General features: G+C 42.3%; 1 protein-coding gene across 1 annotated transcript in view; it reads left to right on the plus strand.

The window, feature by feature from the left end:
• Positions 1–26,332, plus strand: part of Spata18 (spermatogenesis associated 18) — a 37,454-nt gene that overhangs the window by 968 nt on the left and 10,154 nt on the right. The window contains exons 2-7 of the mRNA XM_008830837.2: positions 9,040–9,145; positions 9,269–9,384; positions 10,791–10,900; positions 21,183–21,278; positions 23,803–24,006; positions 25,493–25,766. Coding sequence (XP_008829059.2) covers positions 9,040–9,145; positions 9,269–9,384; positions 10,791–10,900; positions 21,183–21,278; positions 23,803–24,006; positions 25,493–25,766 — 906 coding nt within the window. The remainder of the gene's footprint in view (positions 1–9,039; positions 9,146–9,268; positions 9,385–10,790; positions 10,901–21,182; positions 21,279–23,802; positions 24,007–25,492; positions 25,767–26,332) is intronic.

Genomic DNA, 26,332 nt, shown 5'->3' on the forward strand with positions numbered 1-26,332 from the left:
GTCATAATCAGTTGCACTTGGATCCTTGGCGCCTGTGTATGTCTATAAAGTCATCGGGTAGATTTCAACAGTAATGTTTATCACCTCTACTAATTAACATGACATAAATTTCCATGCTTCCTCCTCAAATATAATACATTTTTTTAATTTGTTGATTGTGTGTGTGTGTGTGTGTGTATCACACAGAACATCCCAAACCATCTTATTTAACTATACACCCACTTCCCAGATGGCACAATTCCATAGCCTCCCTCCCCCCACTAGAGCCCTTTTACTCTGATATCCCTGCTACTGTCTGCTGTGTTGTCAGAACCTCCAGCCATTCCCCACTACTTGCCCTTCTGGTGAATCTAGTCAGCCTATCTAGAGGTCTTTTTTTTAGGAGGTTCAGCTGTTCCTCATATAGTGTTAATCAGTTGTTCCTTTGGATAAGATTGGGGTCTGCTGTTCATTTTCCCAGTTCTATGCTGAGTTACTATCTGGGAATTCCTTTGGCCACCCTGGCCAACAACTCAAAAGAACGTATCGCCTGCCTGGCATTGTTGCTTGTTATGTAGTCCTTAGCTATACATATGGACTCTTATGAAATTATATTGGCCCCTTTAATCTTTGGTTATACTTTCCTTTTGGGTGTTTAAGGCCACACAATTGGTCCAGATAAACTGATTTATTTTTACTCTTAAGGTCATTTGAGGATCTGTTCCTCAGGGGTCACATGGGCTTGGGAGGAGCCCCTGGCTCCTTTCTTTTACCAGTTCTGCCTATGTGAAGATAAGTCAAAGGTCCTGCTCGACCATGGTTGGCATCGCTTGGAAGCATGGAAGAAGTGATTCCTCTGTGTTGACCCTCCTCTTTGTAGACTGGACACTGGTTCAAGTCCATCTGGTGGGGTCTCCTCGGCCTCCTTGATCAAGAGGACAGGTAACACACCACCATTATAGGACATTTTAAGAGATGCTCATAGTCCCCTGGACCTAGTCGACCTAGGAGGGCAAGGAGCAAAAAGTGTCCTTTATGTCCCTCTGACCAAATTATTATAGACCTCAAAGTATGTTTGTTAAACACCCAAGAAGGTTAGTTCCACCAGTATGGCATTTTTAATTGCTGTGTGTCATGTAGATAAATCTTGGGCAAAGACCAGTTGTTCTCAGATAAACCTTACCTAGACATATATTTCTTGATCTGCTATGTATAATTTGTCAGTAATGTTTTTCACAACTACTAATTATTAAGGTTCTCTCTGGTTTTCAAAACTAGCTAGGCCTTGTTTATCTCTCACATTGTCAACCAGTAAGTAGAGCAATCATCAAAATGAGATATGAGCTAGGAATACATGCTCAGACTTGGGTTCTAGGTCTATATCTGCTTAGACCAGCTAAATAACATTTTCCTAGTCTCTCTGGATTTTAGTACTGGGTCTTGGTACCTCATTGGTTCTGTGAGAGGACTGGACTAGGTAATATGTAAAGTTACTTTCCAGATCTCACTCAGTTCCTTTGTTTATACCAGCTTGTTTGAGTGCCCCCTCTCACCTTCCTGTCTCCTTCAGCTTCGGCATTCACCCTTCAACCAGGGCTTCTGATGTGGAGAAAGGCTGAAAGAACAGCTAGAGCTCTCTTTCCCAGCTTCCCTTCTGTTCTAGTGCTTTCTCCCTGTACCGCCTTTTAAAGAACAAGTATTGAACGTTTTCCATTTCCATCATTTCCATCAAGAATTAAGGAAAATCGGGCTGGGGATGCTGACATGTTTCACTTGAGTGAGGCCTAGAGTTTGATCCCCAGATACACACACACAAACACACACACACACACACACACACACACACACACAGGACCCCAAAAAAGAAAGTGGAAAAAAGTATCTCTTATACACAAAAAAAGGGAAGAAAAGAGAAAAGCATTTTCTCTTTATCAAAGGACAACATTATCTACTTGTCATCTACCTTGGGAAGGTTGGAAATAAGTCCTTACATATGGAGTTATATTATACCTCTTTTCAATTGCCCTGTGTGGCTTAACTAAGCTCTGAAGTGGAAAAGGCAGGTTGATTGTCATAACATTTAGCATGACTGACTCTAGCATTTGGCTGGAATAAATGAAATAGCTTTCCTACTCCCTGTTGGAACTGAGACACACCACAGTCAATTTCTCCTGTCTTAGTAACATCTTATTTTTCTATTCTTGTTAAAACAATTTCAATCTAGCGTTACCCTTTATCAACGTACTCCAGAGATTTCACTCACATTCCCCAGGGCTTTTCAAAACTGTATGGACATTTCTCAGGTTCCATAATTTCTCCCGACCTCTCCTGCAACCCTCAGATTTGAGTGGTGACACCCCTGTTCTTCACTCACCTGCTTCCTCTATTATACATATGATGACAGGTCTCATATATGTATTCAGGCCTGTTCTCATTTGAGATTTTACTTTACAGAGCACCTGTTGAATACTTTTCCAAAATATTTATGTGTGAGTATATGCGTGTGTGTATGTGTGTGTGTGCGCACTTGCCTGTGTGTGCATGTGGAGGAAGAGGTCATCAGGTGTCCTCCTCTATCACCCTCCATCTATTTCTTTGGGATGGGGTCTTTCTCTGAACCTGAAGCTCATGTTTTCTTGTCTGGGCTGGAAGCTAGCAAGCCCCAGCAATCCTCTTACCTCCAACCCCCTAGGTGCTGGAGGTGGGGTTACAGGTGTGTATGGGATGTCCAGCTTGTTATGTGAGTACTGGGACCTCAACTCTGGTCCTCATGATTGTGCAATAAATGCTCTTAACTGCTGAGCCATCTCTCCAATCCCCAATGAACACTTTTTAACAGTTGTTATCAATTGCAAGTTAAAATCAGTGTACAACTGAATTTAACCTCTCTCATTCTCCGTCCCTAGACCTCTTTCATACCTTCTTCCCATCATGAGTATTCCACATTCTGATACTCTCTTCTGGCCTCCATGGGCATTGTACTGCACATGGTGCACTTACATGCAAGCAAAACACTCATACACATAAAAAATCATATAGAATCTATGTGCTGTCGTCCATATCAGTTACTACCACTCTTGTCCACTGTTGACCATCTTACTTCTGTATACCTGCAGATATGACCCACAACGATTCTTTTAAATATCAAGATAGATCAACTTAACTCCTGTGGTAAGACCCTCACACTTCCTATGTCATGCAGAGCAAAACAAGTTCCTATAATGACCTTCAATGTCTCATGCAGTTAACATCATGACTTAACCTGTGTATCTATGTCTCCCTCTTGCTCAGTCCACTCCAACAGCTGGCTCTCTTGCAGCATCGTCCAACAGAATGGACATGGATGGGTATGGTGATGGACAGATTCTATATTTGTACTGTTCCTTATGATGTCTAGAACGTAGACTCTAGAGGGCAGAACTTCCATGTTGTTCTGCAAACTGTTGTACTCCTACCATTTAGAATAATGCTTGGCACACCTTGTAGTTGTTCAACAAATAATGACTCAGTAAACACCAGACAACCCATTTCTTTCTCTTTGTTGCAACCTAGTTTTCTTGTACAACCTTATACCCATTATTGAACTAAAAATGGTTCTTAAATACCTTTAACGTAATGCAGGTTTTGTTAAAAAACTCAATTCTTAAATCTAAAATTGTGTGCTCTTCTGAGCAGCATGATGAAATCTCTGCTAGAGGCTGATTCATGTCATTTCTTGCTTAAAGTTGCCCAAAGTATGCACATGGTGCATACTACCCATCTGATAGTCACTAACTGCCACAGTTTTCGAATGGCCTGACATTGTATGGCAGTTCTTATGTTCAAAGAATATTATTTTGATAAATAATGGCCCCAGAGAGTAAGAATAGTAAAGCTACAGAGGCATAGGACATAAACACCAAAGGGAAGAGTAACTCATGCCATCTGTCTCAATGCTGCAAGGCAGAGAGGACTTAAAAACATGGTAACCCAGCAGAAGATGTGGAGTTTAGTACTCTCTGAAGTTTCAGGTAGCCACTGCAGGTCCCACCCTCCTCCATGGATAAGGGAGAACTACTATGTAGGTTATTACCACAGTCAATTCTTTAGTTTATACCCTAAAGCCTTAAAAAACCTTGCTGGCTTGTTTTCAATCTTATAACATCTAACAGGCTTCTGGTCTTATAAGAACTACTCTTGCTTATTTAAAAAGAATCCAGGGACATCAAGATGGGTTAATAGGTAAAGGAGCTTGCCACCAAGCCTGACAACTTGAGTTTGGTACCTGGGGACCCACATGGTGGAAGTGGAGAATCAATTCCTGCAGTTGTCCTCTGACAGAAGTGTGTACCTATCTCCAACAATATATAAAAAATGTAATAAAATATTATAAAGAAATTTCTGGATGTTTTTCCATCCCCATTTCCACTGCCTGAGAAACAAATACTAAAACAGCACTAAACATTGCTGACTCTTTTGGCAACTCTGATGATACTGAATTAGTGCTGTACGTCTCCTCTCACCTGTCAATGAGGGAGGACTGTGCCTTTAAAACTTGGTTTCCCCTGTTCAGGGACAGCTTGGTCCGAACTCATGATTCAGAAGTCGTTTACCTTCTTTATAGTTACAAAGACCATTGGTGAGAAATCCAGGGAGGATTCCTTGTTCAGCCAAGAACCAAGGCAATTATCAAATGCTTAATAACTTACCCAACAAATGGTTGCTGACTAACCAATCAGTGAGTTGGACACTAGGTTTTGCAGGGCACCTTTATTCCTCAGTTTATTCATTCAACAATCTGCCTGGTATACTTCTCTAAGTGCTGGGATTCTGTGGGAGCTGTGTTTTAATGATAAACTGTACCTGCAGAAGGAGGTGGGATAGAGGAAATTGAATGTTCTAGAAACAGGGAAACCTGATGGAATTGGCTTGTTGGGTGACGGAGCCGTGACCAGTTCAAGGCGGGGAATGACCATGAGATGAGGCTGAGTAGGCGGACGGTTGGGACCAGATGGTAAAGAGCCTTGGGTGGTGTGTGTATTAGAGTTCAACCTTTACTTGAGGGTCGGGGGGATGGAGGAGATGAAAGCACATGGCAGGAAGAGGACCAGTTGGGGCTAGGTTTAGATGGGTTGCTTAGTTGTCTGGTGATTGGTAAATTGGAAACTTGAGAGGTACTGGGGCTGGGTGATACTTAAGGCAAGAAATCGTATGAATGAACAAGTCTGGCATATTTAGCAGATGATGAAAGATACCAAGAATGCTCCATAAGGTTCATGTAAGAGCATAGTATCAAATATTCCAAGTTTATTGTGCAACATTTTAATAGTTGTATTAGCTAACTCTGCAAAAGGCACAATTCATCTTAAAAGAAGAACTGAATTCTGATGAGATTACTTTGTAGAAATGTCATCAAGAGAATACAAATTCACCTTATGTTAGCAGTATCTGAGATAGGTCAGTCTTGGGCCGAATCTTTCCTCTGAGATGCTTGTTTTCCCTAAAGCCGTGTGGCCTGGCAAATTAACTTGGGTTAGATGTGCTGAAATTTGTTTGAAAAGATTTGTACTGTATAATTGTAGTAGTAAATGGTAAGTACTTACTTTACCCTTTATCTATTCTCAAGATAGGGTAGGTGACTGCTTTTTTGATAAGGTCTTACTGTGTAGTCTAGGTTGCAATCTTTCAGCCTCAGCCTCTTGAATGCTGAGATTACAGGCATGCACCACCATGTCTGACTATAGATGATATTTTAAAAAGTAAAATATTGGATATGAGGACGTTATCATCTAGAAAGACTTTCTGTATTACTTTTGAGATAGTCTCAAGTAGTCCGGACTGGCTTTGAACTTGATGTGCAGCCACAGACGACCTTGAATTCCTAATTTTCTTGCCTTCATCTCCCAAGTTCTGGTACTACATATGGGCTCCATCATGTCCAGTTTATGAGGTGCTGAGGATAGAACCTAGGGATTCATGCATGCTAGGCAACTCTACTACCAACTGAACCCATGTCCCTGGGAAAGCTTTGTTTATTTAATATGAGTGAGACTGGTGGGAAGGGCTGGTAATACAAGAAGGCATCTTGCTATATTGCTTTGCTTTTGTGTTATAGATGTCGGCACTAAGAGTTTAAAACAATGTGTTAAATATCAACACAACAAAGATCTTATTGAGGTGTGTCTTTTGTTTGTTTAGAATGATATTTGAGATTGAAATAGAGATCTGTATCAAAGTATGATTATTCCTAGTACCAAAAGTTGTTGTTGCTATGGTGTATTCAAACAGACTCCCTGCCCACTGTAACTCTTCCTCCTCCTTAGAGCCCATCCTGTCTTCAAATGACTTAACTTTGCTTTCTTGTGTTGGTGAGTTTTGGGTACTGAGGGTGGCCAATGTACAGGTTGTTTGCGGCTCTGGGAAGGCAGTATATGTTAAGTTTTTTAACACATTGCTTGGCTAGCAGGGAGGAGAGACTCAGTTAGACATTCTTGTTAGACATTCCCATTTTCATCTGAGGGTTCTGCAGGCCCCCTAAATTACCCAAGCCAAAAGTTATTACCCATAGGTAATGCTGGCTTCAGTGGGACCTGGGTTGATGGAGGTCTGATTAGGGGTTAGGAAACCCTTCTTATGACCACACCTGTCAATATCCCTCAGCTGGATCTTCCCTTCAGACTTTTCTATTCCCATCTACCTCTCCTCCAGAGTATTCTTTGATGTGAGCTCTATGTGGTCTGTCTTCACAGGGATTTTTGTAAAATGCCACAGAGCACCTCTGATACTGTTACACCACCTGCCCTTACTTGCCTTGGTTAATGCTTTCATAATTGGATAAAACTCAGAACTGTTCATAGGTCAGGTCAAAGCTTTCAATTCAGTCTTCAGATAAAGGAGGCAGTCTCCAGATGCGCCTACTATTTCCTTGCAGTGATTCCTGCTGCTCCTTCTCCTGAAACGCCCTTCCCTCCTATCCCTCGCTCCTTGCTTTCTCTCTTCCTTCTTACCCTCCCCAAAGCTTCTGTTCTGTCTCTACCTCAGTGTCTACACAGAACACTTAATATACTTGGGGGGTGATCATTTAGACCCCATTTTCTTCTCATTCTTTGTCCACTTCCCCAGCTGGTGAGCTCGTCCATGGCAGGCAACATATTTCATTCAAAAGTAGCTTTGCATGGCACGGGTGCTGCCAATCCAGGGCCATATCGAATAGAAGTCCACAGTTGAATGAATTTGGAGAGTCTATGCTCTGGGCATGGCATATTTAATTCATAACCCTTTCTCTGTTTATCAGATAATATGTTTGGTCGGATGAGATAATGTGACCCTGTTATAACTTGAGCTTCTTGTGCAATGCTTTGTGTAAGGAGCTGGACATGTTGTAACATGTCTTGGGATACTCTGTTCGAATATTTGAGTCATGTACACAAACATTTCTTTGGGCACTGGGCAAGGTATAGGAGCAGATACTGATACCACTATCATATTTCTAATTGCTCTGATTACTGTGTGCTTCCTTTATGCTAGATTCTACACTTGAGTTAGTGTTCAAGGTCAATTACCTCTCACTTCCTATATCCTAGGGAATGGAACCTCTTATTTAGGTGTGTTTTCTAGAAGAACTCAGCTCATTAGTAGGGAGCTGGATTTGAACCCATGGTTGCCTGATTCCTAAGTCCTGGGTCCTTTTGATGCTGCCATCTGTCTCTGAGAAGCTGGTCATGCATCACTTTCTTTTTCTAATACTCTGTAAGGCATTATTACCCCCATTGTAGGACAGGAGATGGGCTCAGTCAGAGGCTAGGTCACCCATGCAGGGTTCTGACATAAATCTATGTAGTTTTACATTCAGGGGATTTATTGTTTGTTTGTAGTTTTATCTCTTCTTTTAGTGTTGGAATCAGTTAGAGGATTTAGGGAATGAAGAGATAGTAAAACATCACCAAAGAATGATCAAAGCAGAATCATTCTAAAAGGCCCTCTTGACACCCTTATTTTCTGTTCTCATCGCTGACAAGGCTCTACATCCAGGAGGCTACCTCTTTCCCCAAGTTGGCCTACTTGATGTAACTGCTTCTTAGGCTGGATCCCACTTTCCTTCAGAAGCCTCTACAGACTTTCCAGGTCAGCAGCTCTCCAGTGAACCTGGTGCTCCCTGTCCAGTGAGACCATTCTACCTCAGGGTAACTGTCCAGTAGTGGGGGGGGGTCTTTTTACCTTATTTCCCATTGTATCTTGCACCCAACAAAATAGCTTCTTGTTAAAGGAGTTGTAAACTTCACATATATAATTTAACAAACTGCGTTTTATATAAAAAGATCAATAAAGCAGATGAACAAGTCAGCAATTAATACTGCACCATAAACTATCTCTTCACTTTATAAGGGGATTTTTTTGCAGGGTTCTACTGAGTAGAATTATCAATTAGAAAAAACTCCCAAATTTCAGTGGCTTAAACACCTACAAACCAAGTTATTTAGTCATTTAGCAGTTTTGTGCCAGGGTACAGCCTAAGAAATCCCTCAGTTGAGGCTCCTTCTCAGATGACTCTAGGCTGGCCAAGTTGACAACTGAAGCTGACGATGACAGTTCGCCATAACTACTTTTGCTGAGACTAGTTCTATTCTTACCCAGTTCCACAGGTGTGATTTCCAGCAATACAGGGCTAGAGTAACTTTTCTCATCTCTCTGGTCAGCAGCTTAACAGGTCTTGTGGCTCCATCCTCCCCTTTACCTTTGTGGATTTTCCATGTCTCCTCTGCATTTACATGGCAGATGTGAAAAGCCAGGAAAAGAACTACTCAGGAGATCTTCACTGGGCCTGGACACAGCACACATTACTCCCTAAATCATTCACTAGACTCAGCCCCCCATGGCCACATGGGCCACACAGCCCACACAGTCCAATGCCAGCTATGTGTCCAAGGGGAAAGGAGCATGAGTTTTTAGTGATGCCTGGTAGTCTCTGTCACCAGAGCATGCCAGAGCCAGGCAGATCCTAGATCATACAGGCTCTTGTTTATCTGCAGTGAGTCTAAGAAATCGGGAATTGCATTGATGTCTGCTCTTTTGGCTTTATAGACAAACTCCTGTGATCAAAATCTAAACTGGTGCCTTGAACTCATTGAACAAGTTGCCAAAGTGCAGGCACAGCTCTTTGGGATCCTCACAGTGACAGCCCAAGAAGGTGAGAGTGGCCTGTGTCTCCCCACCCCACAGCCTTCTGATTCTGCTTGCTGTGTGCTTTCTTCTGTCCTCTCTCCTCTTCTTTGACTGAGCCCACAGTGACCTTCTGTCTACATTCTCTTAGGAGGAAGTAACGAGGGCATGGAAACAATCAAGTGTCGTCTGTTGCCTTGGCTGGAGGCTTCTTTCAATGCTGCTTCCATGGGAAAACCTGTTGAGAGCAAGGCTCCCCCTCTACAGGTAGGGATGTGGATGACTCTTGACGTTCTGAAGCAGTGCAGTAAAATTGGGAATTCAAGACAAGAAGAAAACTAAGCAAAGCATGTGATTGCTTAGGATTGGTACTGGCAGTTTCCATGAGGGTAGGGTTATTGGAACCCAGATTAGAAAGATAATATATATCTTGATTAAGGCATCTGCCCATTTTTACTTTCTGTTGCCAAAATAAACTACCAGAAGTTGAGTAATGTATAAAGAAGTTTAGTTCAGTTTTGGAGGGTGAAGTCCAAGTAGCATGGTGCAGACTCTAGAGGGAACTCTATAGGAGATGGTATCACATTGGGTGAAAGTATGCATGGGAGAGAGTGATCAAATAACAGGACAGACAGCAAGGCAAAGTATGGGGAGTAGCCAGACTTGTTTTCTTAATAACTCTCTTTAGACCTAGCTAGAGTCCCATCAGAACTTCCTGCCTTCAATGAATCTAATCTCCTCTCCCATTAAAGGTTCCATCATCTGTCATTTGGTCATATTAGGGCCTAAGCTTCCAACCCATAAACTCTTGAGAGATACAATGTAGCCAAATCTACTTCATGGAAACCAGGAGCCTTCCTTTCAGATGTTTAAATGGGTTTACAAAGATTCCTTTCTAAAACTGGAATAGTTAAAGCAGGCTGTTCTAAGAAAGTTCTTACAAGATACAAGACAGTGGCTGAAGAGTTCCTGCTTGGGTGGGAACTAAACTGCACAGAAAATCAGACCCTCTCCAGACCCTGAGGAAGTTGTAAACTTTTATGTCTCTATCTCCTTATTGGCCAAATAGGGACAACGCATCTGCTGATTTAATGATAGGGTCATTATGAAAAATAAACTTGGTAGGCACACGGAAACAAAACTACCTTGCAGAGGGCTGGCACACAGCAAGAACTCTATCTGGAGATGCCAGCTGTCAACACTTTTTTCTTTGTATTTTGTGCTTGTCAGATTTTCACTCCCTGTGTGTGTTATTCTGTGTGTAAAGATTAGGGTTATGTTTAAAGTCTTTTTAATCTTGGGATGTAGAGATAAAAGACAATGCCTTAAAGTCTTCTTTTTGAATCATGTTATTATATGTATGTATTATATATGCGTACGTTTATACATCGTGCAATTCACAGGCTGAGGAGTTTTGACAAATGAATGAACAAACCCATGAAACTCATTCCTGTACTGAGACACTAAGCATTTCCATTACTCTAGAGCCTGTCTTGTGCCACCCCGTGGTTTCGGTCATTCTGGATTGATTGAAAACTTCACGTAAACGGAACCATGTATTTACACATCCTATTGTGTATGGTTTCTTTTGCTTAGCATGATTTTTTTGTAATTTGTCCATGTAATTTTCTATATATTTATATTATATTTTGACTTTTTTTGCATCTTTGCAGGATACATTTGATAGAGAGAAACACAAAGAGGTTAATTTTCGGGATCAGGACCAAGTATTAGACCCTGATTTGAGCTCAGACCACAATCAACAAAACCAGGTTCAAGACGAGTAAGAGGAATGCAAGTTATCTTTTTTTTCAAAAAGAATTGTTCTAAATTTAATTACATTTTATATTTGGAAAGTGAATAATGGTCATGTAATGTATAGGCATTTTCAAATACGTACGGGGGGGAGAGGAGACAGAGACAAGGAGAATTAGTTACTGAGTTGGGGACAGGCTACCTACATTCTGTGATCTTTGGTTCTTTACCTCCATCTGTGGAGTTTCTTCCTCTCCATCAGCCCCTCATCAGCTCATATTTATAGACAAGATGATTAGACGGGTGTTCATTAGCTGTGAAGAAAAGGAAGGTGAAAGATGAGATGATAAAGCAAGTTAGGAACAGAAGTAGCACACGAACCTCTGCTTCAATTGCTTTTCTTATAGCTGTGACAAAATACCCAACAAGAGGCAACTTAAGGGAGAAAGGGTTTGTTTTGGCTCATGGTTTAGGAGATACAGTCCATCTTGGCAGGAAGGGATAGTGGCAGATGCTGGTCACATTGCAGGAATGCAGGAAGCAGAGAGTGAGGAATGCTAGTGCTCAGCTCTTTTCCTTTTTCTTCAGTCTGGCACTTAGGGTGGTTCTTCCCACTTCAATTAACCTAATCTAGATGATCCCTCACAGACATTCCCAGAGGCTAGTCTAATCTAGATGATCCCTTATAGGCAAATCCAGAGGTTAACCTAATCTAGATGATCCCTCATAGACACCCCCAGAGGCTAACCCAGTCTTGGTAATTCCTCACAGGCAGGCCCAGAGGCTAACCTGATCTAGATAACCCCTCACAGATGTGCCTAGGAAAAGCTTGTCTCCTAGATCCTGTCAAACTAACAATCCACATTAACTATCACAGTACCTATCTTTATTTTTTAAGGAACAATTTATAGCTTATTGAGAGAACTGTAAAATAAAACCATATTTTTAGAAGTTAGGCAATGGCAGGCCCCAGTGAATAACAGATGCATGTTCTGGGCAGAGTCAGGTTAAGCTTTGGGAATCACTGCAAAGAAACTTTAAAACTTTGGTTTTGAACTTGAGGAAGGCAGACAAAGTATATGAAACAGTGTTCAACATGCCTAATAAAGAATCAACCCACAGCATCCCTGCCATGAACAGGAAAACAGGGAGTCTGGGTCAGAATAGTGTATGACTCTCTGCCTTGTTCTTGGGTGGAATTTCCTTTTTTCTCCCTATATGGAAAAAGCTCTAATTTCGCTTGATAACAAAATGCAAATTTGCTTCTCAAATGCATGCAAGAAGACACATAAAGATGGATGTCATCTTTATTTCACTGTCAACATTTTGACTTGTTTTACCCCAGACAGGTTTGTGTGTGTTTGCATCTCCACACAGAGCTCTCCATCTTTCTCATGGGAATTACAGTCCTTGAAGCTGCACCAGCCACAGCTGTAACATGCAGAGTAGATAGAGCTGCAGCAGCCGCAGCTGGAACGTACAGAGTAGATAGAGCTGCAGCAGCCGCAGCTGGAACGTGCAGAGTGCGGCTGGAACGTGCAGAGTAGATAGAGCTGCAGCAGCCGCAGCTGGAACGTGCAGAGTGCGGCTGGAACGTGCAGAGTAGATAGAAAACCAGCAGCCGCTACTGGAACGTGCAGAGTAGATAGAGCTGCAGCAGCCGCAGCTGGAACGTGCAGAGTAGAGAGAGCTGCACCAGCCGCAGCTGGAACGTGCAGAGTAGAGTTTCTCTGTAGCTGTCCAGGGTGTCTCAACACATGTCAGCTGATCTTTCAATTTGCCACTTTTAGGTAGTGTGGTCTTTTCTGGTTTATCACAGTCCTCTTTATGTAAAGTACACTCTACATTCCAAGGACCCACTTCCCTTCTGAGCTGGTTTGCCTCTGTGGGACCCATTTTCTCTGGTCCATCCTTAGATAGGCATCTCAGGGTGGGATAATTTTGGGCTCTCCAGCTGCCCCACCTGAGACACTTGGGGTCTTATATTGCCTGTGGTCACTGCGGGTCTTGGTTCCTCCTGGGTGCTAGTGTCCACTTGATGAGCTCTGGGCTGTCTCGCTTGAGCAGGCTTCCTACTGTGTTAGCTAGCAGCTGCTGGTGATGATGGCACTCCTGTTGCTCTAGTTCTCAGGGTAAGATTTTCTTACTTACTCTTTGTGTCACATGCCTCTAATGTTACCCATAAGCGGTGACAAGGACCAGGGAACTTGCTGTGTGCATACTTTTTAAAACAGCTTTTTATTTGGAAATTACTCCAAATAGAACATTTGTAACTCTAACACACATACCCTTTCATACAACGTATCCTATTTGATTTTTCATTCCGCTGTGTTCTTTCTCTGCAGCCTGTTTTCCTCCTAGAAGCATTTGAAAGATGTGTGTGTGAAGATGCTTGCTGCCTTCCCTGAATTTCTTGGTTTTGTTTAACCCCGCCCCCTATATTTATTATTCTGTTTTAAGATATCACAAATGATGGAACTTATGTCTCACACTCTTAAGGTAGCTTGCTCCATCTTTCCTCTCTTAGTCTTCCTGTACACTCTTCAAGGGCAGGGTGCTTCCTTATGGAATGAATGGCCTGCCCAAGAAGGTTCTCCAAATCTGATTTTGTGGAGACTAGTTCCATTCTTACTCAGGTCTACAGGTGCAAATCCCAGCAATAATATTAGTTACTTTTCGCATCACTGTGACAAAATACCTGACAGAAGCAACTTATGTGAGGAGAGGTTCATTTTGGCTCTCAGTTTAGAGGGTATAGTTCATCAGGGTGGGGAATGCACAGCTCTGGGACCCACTCCTGTTCATGGCAGAAGGAATATGAGGTAGCTGGGCACACAGCATTGGCAGATAGAAAGTAGAGCACTCTGGATGGAACCAGAGTAGACATTTATCATCTTCAAGGTCTGTTCCCAGCAACCCATTATTCTAGCTAGGCCACACGTCTCAAAAGTTCCACAACCTCCTAAGACAGCACCACCAGCTGGAGACCAAGTGCTTAAACACATAAGCCTGAGGGGGATATTTCACATTCCCAGGTTTGATGAAACCCCAGACAAGGGCGGACTGTTAGATTTTATACTGGGTTATGAATCCTGACTTTTCTTATCTCTTATATCTCACCCACTGCATGTCCAATTGAATCGATCTCAAAAACATCTCTCACGTTTGCCCCTTTCTTAGATTCCATCTCCATTGCCTTAGTTCAGGCTTCTGATATCTCTTGCCCAAAACAGTTGCTTTCCCACTGGCTTCCCTGCTTCAATTCTTATGAAATATCAGGTCATTTCCCTCACAGCATGCATATATATGTGTGTGTATGTATGTATGTATGTATGTATGTATGTATGTAAATATATTTGTGTGTGCGCGCATGCGTGTGTGTGTGTGTTTCTTACAACCACCAAGTAACCATTGGGCTTAAGAGTTACTAATACCTTCCTTTTATATTTGGAAAAGAATTTAAGCTTCCTTCCCAGGGTTCTCAGTGCCCTGCCTAGTCTGGCTCTGCCTCTGCTCCATTCACAGTCTCCACAATAGTTCACTACCTACTCCATCACCTGAACGCTTTTGCCAGTACCAGTACATAGGCCTGAAAGACCTTTCTATCGGGGCCAATGAGATGGTCCAGCAGGTAAAGGCACTTTCTACCAAGACTGACAACTTGAATTTGATTCCCCAGGACCCACATAGTGGAAGGAGAGATATAATTCCTCTGACCTCCACAGGTACACACCCACACCCACACATCCTCCCTCACACAAAATAAACATTTTAACACAGAACTTTCCAGTTAGTCAGTGACTTTTCTTTTGCATTGGTGGCCCTGTGCTGTGCTTCAGGCACCAACTTGAATGAACCGTAGAGCCAGTCTGTGACTATCCCACACTGAAAGGTCTTTCTGCTCTTTTCATTTAGTTTTCTTTCACACTGATCTATTTTTCTCTAACTAGCACTTACCACAAATGGGAATGTTAAGAAGTGAACTTGCTTACATATTTCTGGTCCAGCTCCTCCTAAAGACAGAAGTACCCAAAGGGTCCCTATGTGGCGCTACCATTCTGACACCCTGTGTCCACAACATGGAGCTGTACAGTGAGCTGCCCAGTACATCGTGAACTCTTAGATATTTACTCAAGGAATCAGTTACTAAACATTCAAACAAATACGTTAACTTGGTTAAAACAATTCTTAGCACAAGACTGTACTTCTCTTTCTTTGCATACCATCCATACATGTGAAATCAGCGTGTGTGTCTACACATATGTATTTGTGCTTATTACCTATACATTACATGTTAAGAGAAGAAACACTTCCATTCTCTTGTCTGTACTTTCCTTCTTTTCTTGTTCCGTTTTCTTTGTTGCTGTCTCTTTTCTTCAGTTCTCTTGATAGAAATGCTCATTTTCCTCTACTTACCTTTTAAAAAAATTATTTTTATTTTATACGCATGAGTGTATTGCTTGCATGTAGGTAGGCGCACCCATGTCATGTAGTGCCCACAGAGGTCAGAAGAGGGCATCAGACCCCCTGGAACTGGGGTTATAGACAGTTGTTAGCCATCATGTGGGTGCTGGGAATTGAGCCTGGGTCCTCTGCAAGAGCAGCCTGTGCTCTTAACTGTGGAGCCATTTCTCTAGCCTCCTTCCCAATTTACTTTTTAAAACCTGTAACACATTCAAATTTGAATCAAAGCACACTAATTCCCTTTAGTCATATTGTGAAGTTATTTCTGCTTTGGCTTTCTTTTAGATGTCAAGATTTGCCTATTCATTCATTCATTTTCTATTTACTTTTTAAGAGTCTTTGTGACAATGTTTTAAGTGCCCAGGGTAAAAATAATAAACTAATTATTTTGCCCATAAGTAGTTTATAGTGCAAATATAGCAAGACAATGTGAATGCTCAGCAAAATGGGAGACCCAGGCTGAAGAATCAGACGGTATGTGGAGTGTAGTGGCGGTGGGGTGGGCTCACATTTTGGGTAGTGCCTGATTGTTTGGGATCTCTGGGGTTGATGGGGAGCCTTTCTCCTATTGTTTCTCAGTCTGCTTCATTTTCTAGGTGAAGATCTGTGTGAGATTTCTGTTGCTGTCACAAAATATCCAAGATACGCTACTTAAAAGGAGGAAGGATTATTTTGGCTCATGTTTGTAGAAGTTCCAGTCCTGGGCACTTGGCCCCTTCACTTTGGGACTTTGGGGAGGCTGAATATCATGACAGGGAGTGCATGATGAAGCAAAGCTCCTTACTTCATAGTTGTTGGGAAGTGAAAAGAAAGAAGGTGCAGAGGATGGAGAGATGGCTCAGCAGTTAAGAGCATTGGCTGTGCTTGCAGAGGATTGAGGTTCAGTTTCCAGCACCCACACAGTGGCTAACAACATCTGACGCCCTCTTCTGGCCTCCTTGGGCATTGCACAACATGGGTGTACTTACATACATGCAGGCAATGCACTTTACACATAAAATAAAAAAAAATAAATAAAATACTTTAAAAGAGAAAAGGTGTAAGGTCTCAATGTCCTCTTCAAGGGCATGCTCCATGACCTCTATTTTCCAACTCAGCCCCACCTCCTCCCAACAGCACTACCAACTTGGGAACAAGCCTTCAACACTGACCCATAACAGGATCCCAATAATTTACCTCCAGTTACTCTCTCACCTAAAGGAATTGCTCTCTCTGAGCCTCAGGACATCCATGACTAAAGACCCTGGTTATTTGAACCTGTGATGTCTTTCTGTATTAGGTCAGCTTTGCTGAGAACCATTGATCTTCATCCAGTGTCATGCTGTCATGCATCTCACTTCCACTTAATTTTATTTTTTAAATATTTTATTTTTGTGTTATGTGTATGAGTGTATTGCCAAGTGAATCTGTGTTGTGCAATGCCCATGGAGGTCAGAAGAGGGTGTTAGATCAAGGTCTGGAACTGGAGTTACAGACAGTTGTGAGCAACCATGTGGGTGCTGTGAATCGAACCTCGGTCCTCTGCAAGAGTAGCCCGTGCTCTTAACCACCGAGCTATCTCTCCAGTCTCTCCACTTATTTTTAAGTTTAAATAGATTCAGTGAAAGAGTATGTGGCTTGGTCAAAGTCAAAAGAGTTCTGAATGTAAATGATGGCTGAACTTGGGAAATAAGTGATGGAAGTCAGAGACAGAAAGGGTGTATGAACATTTTTCTCATTGCTGTGATTAAATACTTGACAAGAATCAATGTAAGGGAGGCAAGGTGGCTCAGGGGATAACAGTCCATTGTGACAGGGAAGCCACAGTGGCAAGATCAGCTCCTTTCTATGGTGCCAGGAGGCTGCCTGCTCACACATTGAGAGATTGAAGCAAGGAAAGGATACTCAACTGGATTTCTCCTTTTCCCCATTTTATTCAGTACAGAACCCTCGCCCATGGAATGGTGTTGCCCACATTCGGGAAATGGCTTCCCATCTCAGTTAATCCTCTCTGGAAATATCCTCATAAACACCCCCTCAAAAGGGTACTTTGATAATGCCCTAGGTATTTCTCAATCCAATCAAATTGACAACCAAATTAACTATCGTGGGGCTGGTAAAATGGCTCACCAGGTGAGGATGCTTGCTGCCAAGCCTAATGACCTGAGTTCTATACCTGGAACCCCCATGGCAGAAAGACAGAACTGACTCTTGAAAGTTGTCCTTTGACCTCCACATGTGCATTGTGGTATATGCATGCATAAAACATGTGTGTAAGTATTTATATATTTATATATAAATATAAAACAAACAAACAGAAAAATAAAAAACCAACCACCACTAATCCAACTCTAGTTAATCCAACACCCAAGCACACTACTTTAAATAATAGTTTTCCATACTGGCCCCTATAGTCTCATGTTGATCTTAAAATGTAAAATGTATTTTAATTCACCTCTACGAGTCCCTAAAGTCTTCAGAGTTGTAACATTGTTCAAAAGCCCATGTTCTAAGTCTTCTCTGAGGATCAAGGTATTCTATTAACCTGTTTTTTAAAAAAAGACAGGCTACATACTTTCAATATATAATGATACAGTAAACATACACATTCCATAAGGGAGGAATTGGGGCATAGAAAAGGAAAGGTCAGGCCAAAGTAAGGCTGAAACCTAACAATTAAAACACCAAATCTTGAAGCTCAATGAGAACCACATTTGGGGTTCTTAGTAGAATCATCTGGGCTCCAGTGGCCATTTTCTGGTATCTCCAATATTCTGGGGTCTTCTCTGAAACACAGGCCTCACCTCCATAACTTCATGCATGGCCCATCTGGACCTTTGTGCTGATAGTTCAACCCTGATACATGCTGGTTGCCTGACCTTGCTGGTTTTCTGCAACCTTTGTATAAGCACCCATGTTCCCTTCATTCTTGCATTTCGCATGCCTGCAAAACTAGCTCCACATGAATTAACACCCAAGTTCTCTTTCCAGCTTGAAATTGTAGCCTTGCTCTCTTGGGTTACAGTGGAGTAGCCTGTGCAACTTACCAACTGAACCTAGGAAAGCACTTCCTTTCCCTGAAGGCTCTATCTGTTCAAGCATTCTCCTTTCTAATGAATTTGCATTAGTATCCTCTGGAACTCTGGTTGGTGGGATCTTTTCCTTTTGGTGGGATCTTTTCCTTAAGGCACCTTTTATATTGTCCCTGTGCAATATCCAAAGTGTCTCTTTAATGGTGATACTCTCTTTAACAGTTACAGCTACTTTGTTTGCAACTACCCAGCACTCAATTTTCACTGGGTTTAGGTTCCTTTCCTCACCAAACTGCACAATTTTCTTTTGGTTTTGATTTTTAAAATTTATTTTTATTTTATGTGTATGAGTGTTATGTCTGCCTGTGTATAAGTGCACCCATGATGTGCAGTGCCTGCAGAGGACAGAAGAAGGCATCAGATCCTCTGGAACTGGAGTTATGGATGTCTGTTAGCCGCCATATGGGTGCTGAGATTTGAGCCTGGGTCTTCTGCAAGAACAGTCAGCGCTCTTAACCACTGAGCCATCTCTCCAGCCCCCAAACACTCAATTTTCATCTTTATGCTTCATTGTTCACTCCCACTGTTAACCTGGGTAAATGCAGTGAGCAATAACCATGGCACAATCTGAATGCTATGCTGTCTTGAAATTTCCTCTTCCAAACATATCAGTTAATTACTTTTAAATTTAGCCTCACTCAAGTTTTCAGGATCTGAGCCTAATGCAGGCAGATTCTTTGCCAGAATGTACATGAAAGGCTTTTAATCCAAAAAAATCTTGTTTCTCTCTGCCACATATGAGTGTGGCAGACCATTTTCTATAGACATTCTGGTCATCTGAGCTTCTACTGGCTTTAAGCTTTGTTCATAGCACTCTAGGGCTTCTCTAGACAGCAGCTCTAAACTCTTCTGTCTAGTTCCTATAAATGAGTTTCATAAGCCTCAGGGTCAGGTAGTTATAACCCTGACCTCACTTCTAGGTACCATGTTTCTATATTAGTTACTTTCCTTGTTGCTGTGACTAAATACCTGACAAGGTAAAACTTAAGGGAAGAAGGGCTTATTTTGATTCATGGGTTAGGGGGATATAGTCCATTATGGAGAGAAAGACATGACAGAGGGACTGGTTCCTGTTCATAGCAATTGGAGACAGCTTGCTCATGTCTAAACAAATCAGAAATAGGGAAATGCCAGCCTTAGTGGCTTTCTCCATTATCCCGTTTTATTCAGCCCATGGGACAATGATGCCTACATTTAGGTTGAGTCTTCCCCTTCAGTTAATCTTCTCTGGAAACATCTTCACAGATACACCTTAAAGGTGTGCTTCACTAGTGCCCAAGATCGATCTTTCCTTCCTTCCTTCCTTCCTTCCTTCCTTCCTTCCTTCCTTCCTCCTTCCTTTTTTTTGTCTTTTTGAGACAGAGTCTTCCTGTAGCCCCAGCTGGAGCTGGCTACAAGTGCTGGGACTAAAGTCACAGGTCACCACACCCAGCTCCAGGATGTTTCTTAATACAATCAAGTTGGTAATCAAAATTAACCATCATAATGGATGAGTTGCTATTTTTTTCATTATTGAGCTTTTGTAATTTCATACAACAGTTCTTAATCAAATTTAGAGCTTCTTCCCCATCCATGCCTCCCCCAGTTCCCCACTGGACCTCATGTATTCTGCCATACATGTTAAGTCTTATCTAGTCAGGCATTTGTACTCAGATGTCCTGGAGTGTAAATTCATCTACTAGAGTCTAGTCAGCCCATCTAGAGATTGTATGTAAGGCATATTCTCCTTCATCTAGCAGCAATCAGTCTCCAATAGTTTTCAGTTTAGTATCACCCACCACCCATTTCTTCCCTCCCATCTAGGCCCTTGTTTAATTGAGTTGGCATGGGTCCTGTGCTCAATGCCACCACTGCCATAAGTTCACCTGTGCAAGCTTCCAGTGGTCTGAAAGCCTCTTACTATATGCTAAATATTGATGCTTATACTTACAGACAAGCATACAGTACACTACTCATCAAAGAAGCTTTTTTTTTTTTTTTGCAGCAGATGGAGGCATCTGAGAGATGCCCAGTACTAGGTGGCACATCTACAGTTGAACTTCTACAACTAAGGCTCATGAAACAGTGGAACAAGGGGTAAAGAGAAAGCTAATGCATCTCTGAACTCCCACTGGTAAAGATTCCTTATACAACAGAGTTCAATGCATACAGAAAGCCACAACTGGCCAAGTTTTACAGAATAAGAGACTACAGAGTATATATCCTTGGATAGGGCTCCTATTTTGAACCTCATCTTCCCATGGCCCAAGGGACCATTTCTGAAGAGGGGGCAGAAAGTTTGTAATAGCCAGGGCTGGCTCATGAACACAGTGGCTATTTTTTATATTCAAAAAGTGTTGGAAAAATAAAATGCAGCTCCAAACTGCAAAGCAGTGAGAATAGGAATTGGTACATAGCAAGATATGGAGCGTTTACACAGAGAGACAGCCTCTAGGACCCAAGTATAAATGTTATATAAATTAAGAGGATTGAATAGGAGGAATTAAATGAATTTCTTTATCCTTTATTGTCTAATATTAATAGCTATCACATAGTCTTTTAGGGATAGTAGCTCTGTAATTTTTTTGTGTTTGAGCAGAGGATGCTAGCATGTTTTTGTATACAAGTCCATCATATTTGCAATATGATCTGATTGAGTGCAGATGCCTTACACTATGATTTTGTTTATGCTGAATTTATATCATAGGTCAAATGTTCCCTAGGGAGCCCATGTCTCGATTTAGGAAGTCTGCCAATTTTGAAAAATATGGTTTTAATTACTGATTTCTCTTACAGTCTGGCTGAAACTGGAAAGAATCTTGATGAAACGAAGAACAGATCAAGCATATCTCTCATGGCTGCAGAGGAGGAAATAAATCGGCCAAAAAAGCAGTAAGAAAACAGTGATAGCATTATTGCTGCTGCTCATGAATTGCTGAGTTTAACTTTCCAGTTCACAGTCAAAGAGAAAGGCACTTTTATATTTATTTAGGTCTTATAATTTTTTCATTATTAGAATTTCCTATTAACTATAGAACATTTCTAAAATGTAGTATAAAGTACAGGAATCTAAGAACTTTTTATCATTCTAGTGCCAGTTATAATTATCATTTGATATTTCTTTTAAATACTGTATTAAACCAGCAAAGAATACAGAATAAAGTATTTATGTATTTGGACTCTACCTTTTCATTTTATATATGTTTTCTTTGATAACTAAGAAAAAGTACTGTAGAAGTTACGTTTCAAATAGGTTCATCATTTTCCATTACTTTAGAATTTCCTTCATGTTGAATATTTGCTTAGATACAAATATTTAACCCTGGACACAACAATAGGATAAATTTCTGGTAAATCTTTAGATTTAAATTTTTAATTTATTTGTATTTTTATGTATATGAGTGATTTGCCTGCATATATGTAAGTGCACCAGTGCATGTAATGCCCACAGAGGCCAGAAAAGGGTCAGATCCTCTGGAACTGAAGCCATAGATATTTGTTAGCTAACATGTGGGTGTTGGGAACTGAACCCAGGTCCTCTGCAAAAGCAGCCAGTGCTTTTACTGCTGAGCCATCTCTCCAGACACAAATCTTTAGATTCTAGATTGTTTCCTAAAGATCAATGATTCCCATCCCTAAGATGGGACAATGAGCCAGGTCCTTTATGCCCCTCTTAATTTTGCTGCCCTCCTTTTCCTCAAGGTAGAAGTAGGAAGTATATTTTATATGCACATGTAAGCATACACAAAGACACACACCCTTTGATAGTTTTCACACGTGTTCTAGTGTTAATTTCCTCTCAGAAGCTCATAAATGTTATCTGGGAGCACTGTTCTGCTTCCCACTTTTCTTTCCCTGCCTCATTTGAAGCTCATCCTATTTGGTGTGCCTTCTAGATTCGTTGGTATTATTCATGTATTGCTCTATTGTATGATTCTGTTCTCTGTCATTAGTGCAGCTTTTAATCCTTTGACATTTCTGACTTTTCTATACCCTTCTCAAACTCTTCTATTACCTTCCACTTAAACTACTGTCACCTTCTCCATGCCGGGTCCCCAGGACTTTTGCTTGTTTTTGTAATGGCCATGCCTCTTTGGGTCATAATGAGGATGCCGTTTTTATTCCTAAAGCCCTTTGTTTTTGTTCCACATCATTTTCAGAGGTCTCTACTTCCAATTACCCTTATGTAGTTTCTTCCTGTATTCCATCTGTTCATGCAAATAAAGAGCTAGGGAGGGTAGGGGATTATATTTTAGATGAGTTTTGGACCAAGTTTGGAAGGTCAAATGTTTTCAAGAGTTTTGTTCAGTGATGGTGAGCCCAGTATAGAACACTGTGCTTACAGCTCTACTCGACTTTCCTAGAGGTCCTACATGAATATTCTTTCTTTAGGAACCCTTTCCCCTATAAGCTGCAAATGCGAATGGCTCTCTATCCCTGAATTCTGCTCCTTGCTTATATGCATTTGTTCACATGTATTTCCATTGGAGTTTCCCATGCAATAACGGCATGTGGAGTGACCTCTGCTGTTAAGGGTCCTTTTTCCTTCCCTCCCTCCCTCCTTCCCCCCTCCCTTCATTCATGAAAAACTCCTCCCTCCCTCCCTCTCTTCCTCCCTCCCTCTCTTCCTCCCTCCCTCTCTTCCTTCCTCTTTTCCATTCCTTTCCCTTCTCTCCATCCTCTTCTTCTCTTCATCCTTCCTTTACTATCCCCTTTCCTATGTTTTAAAATAAATTATTTTATTTATTATTTTTTTAATAGAGCATAGGGTAGGGTTTAATTACAGAGGAGTGGGTGCTCCCCATTTACAGTTGTGCTGTAGGGTCCACACTCAAATACAGATCCTGTGACCTCCCAACAACGGCCTCACAAAATGGTGAGAGAGGTGCCTCTTGGTGTTCTCAGCACTTATATACCCTTTGCCCCGCCCCATGCAGCTAAGGTCGACTGATTGGGTGGGAGGGGTAACTGACTTCTCCCTTGACTCCTTGATGAATGTGGGAAGGAAGTGTGACTATAGCTTACCGGCATAGTGGTCAGAGTACACTTCCAGTTAACGCTCCACCTCTTCCTCTGGCTCTTACATTCTTTCAGCCAACCTCTTTTGCAAAAGTCCCTGAGCCTTAGAGGGGTGGTAGGTGTGGGTGATCTTCCTCTGGTGTGGCAAGGCACTGAACTTTCAGATCTCTGCATCATCTATTTTCTATGGGCTGTTGGCCAGTTTCAGTGGGATCCCATGACCATGTGGAGGCTGCATCCAGGAGCTCTCAGGTGGTCTGCTGTGTTCTCAGCTTCTAAGCCAGATGGAGACCAGAACAGCTGCTCTCAGGCTGTCCCTCCTAGTCTTTTGGTATCCTTTCCATTCTCTTTCCTTTTGTCCTCACTTCCATCTCTTTTCTCTTTCACTGCTGTTTAGGCTTAAATCTCTTCAAGTCCAGAAAGATGCCTGCCATGGAAACTCAGAGTCTAAGTGGGCCGATGTTTCCAAATCTGAGCATAGGAGTTCCAGCAAGAGTAGCTCAGGTCAGCAGAGCTCAGAACAGCAGAGCCCAGAGGTGATGCCTGACTATGAGAAACACCCTCGAAACGTGACTGCTGAAAAATCTGGTCTCCAAGGAAGGTCTGACAAATGCTCACAGATCTTTTCATTTGGCTTTAAAAAAAAAAATTGCCTAGTTAGTGGTAAAAGCCTGGATGGGGGGAGGATGACCAAAAAAATAAAAAAATAAAAAAAATAAAAAAAAAAAGACCTATGAAATGAAAACCCCAACAGTCTTGGAAAGGACTTAGAAAGGGTTTTTCTGTGACTGCACCCTTCTTGTTAGGGAAAACAACTCTGGATTTCTAGTACCAGGGCACTAATTTATCTTGATCTTGAAACCAGGCATGTGTGAGCTGGCTCTTCAAGGGATAGTGCCCATCTTGAAAGAACACACCATAAAATGAGGGCCTTTTTCCTGGAAGCCTAGGAGTCCTCTGCCTGGTGACTGGTGATTGTCTTACTACATGGTGTTATTTATGGTTTTTTTTTTTTTTTTTTTTTTTGAGAGAGTCCTATTTTGTAGCCCCAGTCAGTCTGCAGCTCACTATGTATTCAGTTGGCCTCAGAGTGCTAGGATTCCAGGTGTGAGCCACTGTGCTGGCTGGCATTTCCTTGTTCCTCTCTCACTTGGGTGGCAGCTGTATGAAGTCCCTTTCTCTACTCATGGACAGATGTTGAGGCAGATGAGGACAGTGCTAAGGACGAAGCAGCCGTGTCTCCAGTCTCTGCATTTCTACATTCTATTCCCCTCAGCCCCCTGGCATCCTAATTGAGGTTTTCAAAACACCAGTGCCTCCCTAGTCCTATTTGCTGGAATGTTAACTGAGCCCTTTATTTGTGGGGGCTCTCCTCTGTCTGTGCTCTTCTGATGTTGACATATACTAAAGAACTGGCCACACCATGAAGAAGGCATTCTCTGACCCACAGTCTGCCAGTGGCTGCATGCACTATTCCACAGCTCCTTCTGTCAGACTTCCCTTTTCTAGTCTCAGTCCCTTTGGGATGACTAGTCTGATAGTCTGACACTTTATTTTGCCCTTGATAGCAATCCAGTTTAAACCACAAGGTCCAGTGAAGTACTTGGGTGGTGTGCTAAGTACTCCAAGGGCAAACTAAAATATACCAGCATCTTACCTGTCCGCTAATTTGGCTCTTGCTGGCGGTGTTACTATGAGATGGGCCTGTTGAGCTTTCAGAACATTGTTTCTCCTGTAAAAACGGCCTGCCACTTTTGTGTCATACAAGATGACTCAAAGGAGAAGTTGAGGTGTGCTTAAGGGGAAAGGGTTTGTGAATTCTAATTAGACCAATATGGGGTGTTGTTTCTCACTTGAGGGATGGCCTTTGAAGCCTCTGGGGACAAAACTCGTTCCCATCATCCCACAGGACTAGTAGGGAGGACATCACAAGCAGACCCTCACCTCTGACCCCGTGTGGGAAGTTGCATGGCACTTGGGTGTTATTTGCGAACTATGTGGGGAGAACCAGAGTGCAGGGAAGTAAGTCCAGGTACAGGAGTGGAGTGAATCCAAGTACTGCCCCGCTCATTCTTGCTCACCCACAGGTCGGCCAGGAGCAGGTCTCCCAGCCCTTGCCACAGCAGCAGCCACAGCCGCAGCCGCAGCCACAGCAGGTCCAACAGCCCCTCCACCGCTATTGCCAAGATCCGAAGCCTGTCCCCGAACCGTTCCAAACTGTCGAGCATGGCGCGCAAGGCTACCCTCCTGTCCCGGTTCAGCGACGCCTATTCCCAGGCCCGCCTGGATGCGCAGTGCTTGCTGAGACGCTGCATCGACAGAGCTGAGACGGTGCAGCGGATCATCTACATCGCCACAGTGGTACGTGTGACCCCTGCAACCGGACTTCCGGTCCCCCGGGCAGTGGGAGATAACAGAGTGACTGGTGCAACCTTAAAAGGATGGTGCATCCCGAGGTCACTGAATGCGGGGATTCCAGTCTCCCCATATGCCCCCTTGCTCCCTTCCCTCCCAGCCCTCTTCCATCACAAATATTTGTGAGCGATTTATTATTCGGTCTGTCAGTGCTCATGCCTTATATATGTTAGCATTTATGTTGAGCAGACATTTGTTGAAGTGTCCATCAGTCAATGCAGGACTATGTCTTTCTAAGTTAATTGGTACTGTACCTTTGGTGGTATATGACTACATGACACACAGTAGGACTATTACTGCAAACAGTTATCACTTTATTGGTCTTCTAATTTAGGTCTTAGAAAACCAGAGGGTTTTTAAAAATTATTTTTATTTTATTATTTTTATTTTATTTTATGAGTATGCATGTATTGCTTGCATGTATGTAAGTGCACCGGTGACATGCAGTGCCCACAGACATCAGAAGAGGGCATCAGATCCCCTGGAACTGGAGTTAGGGACAATTGTTAGTT

Source organism: Nannospalax galili, unplaced genomic scaffold (assembly GCF_000622305.1).
Source record: "Nannospalax galili isolate Female #2095 unplaced genomic scaffold, S.galili_v1.0 scaffold1175, whole genome shotgun sequence".
Lineage (NCBI taxonomy): Eukaryota > Metazoa > Chordata > Mammalia > Rodentia > Spalacidae > Nannospalax > Nannospalax galili.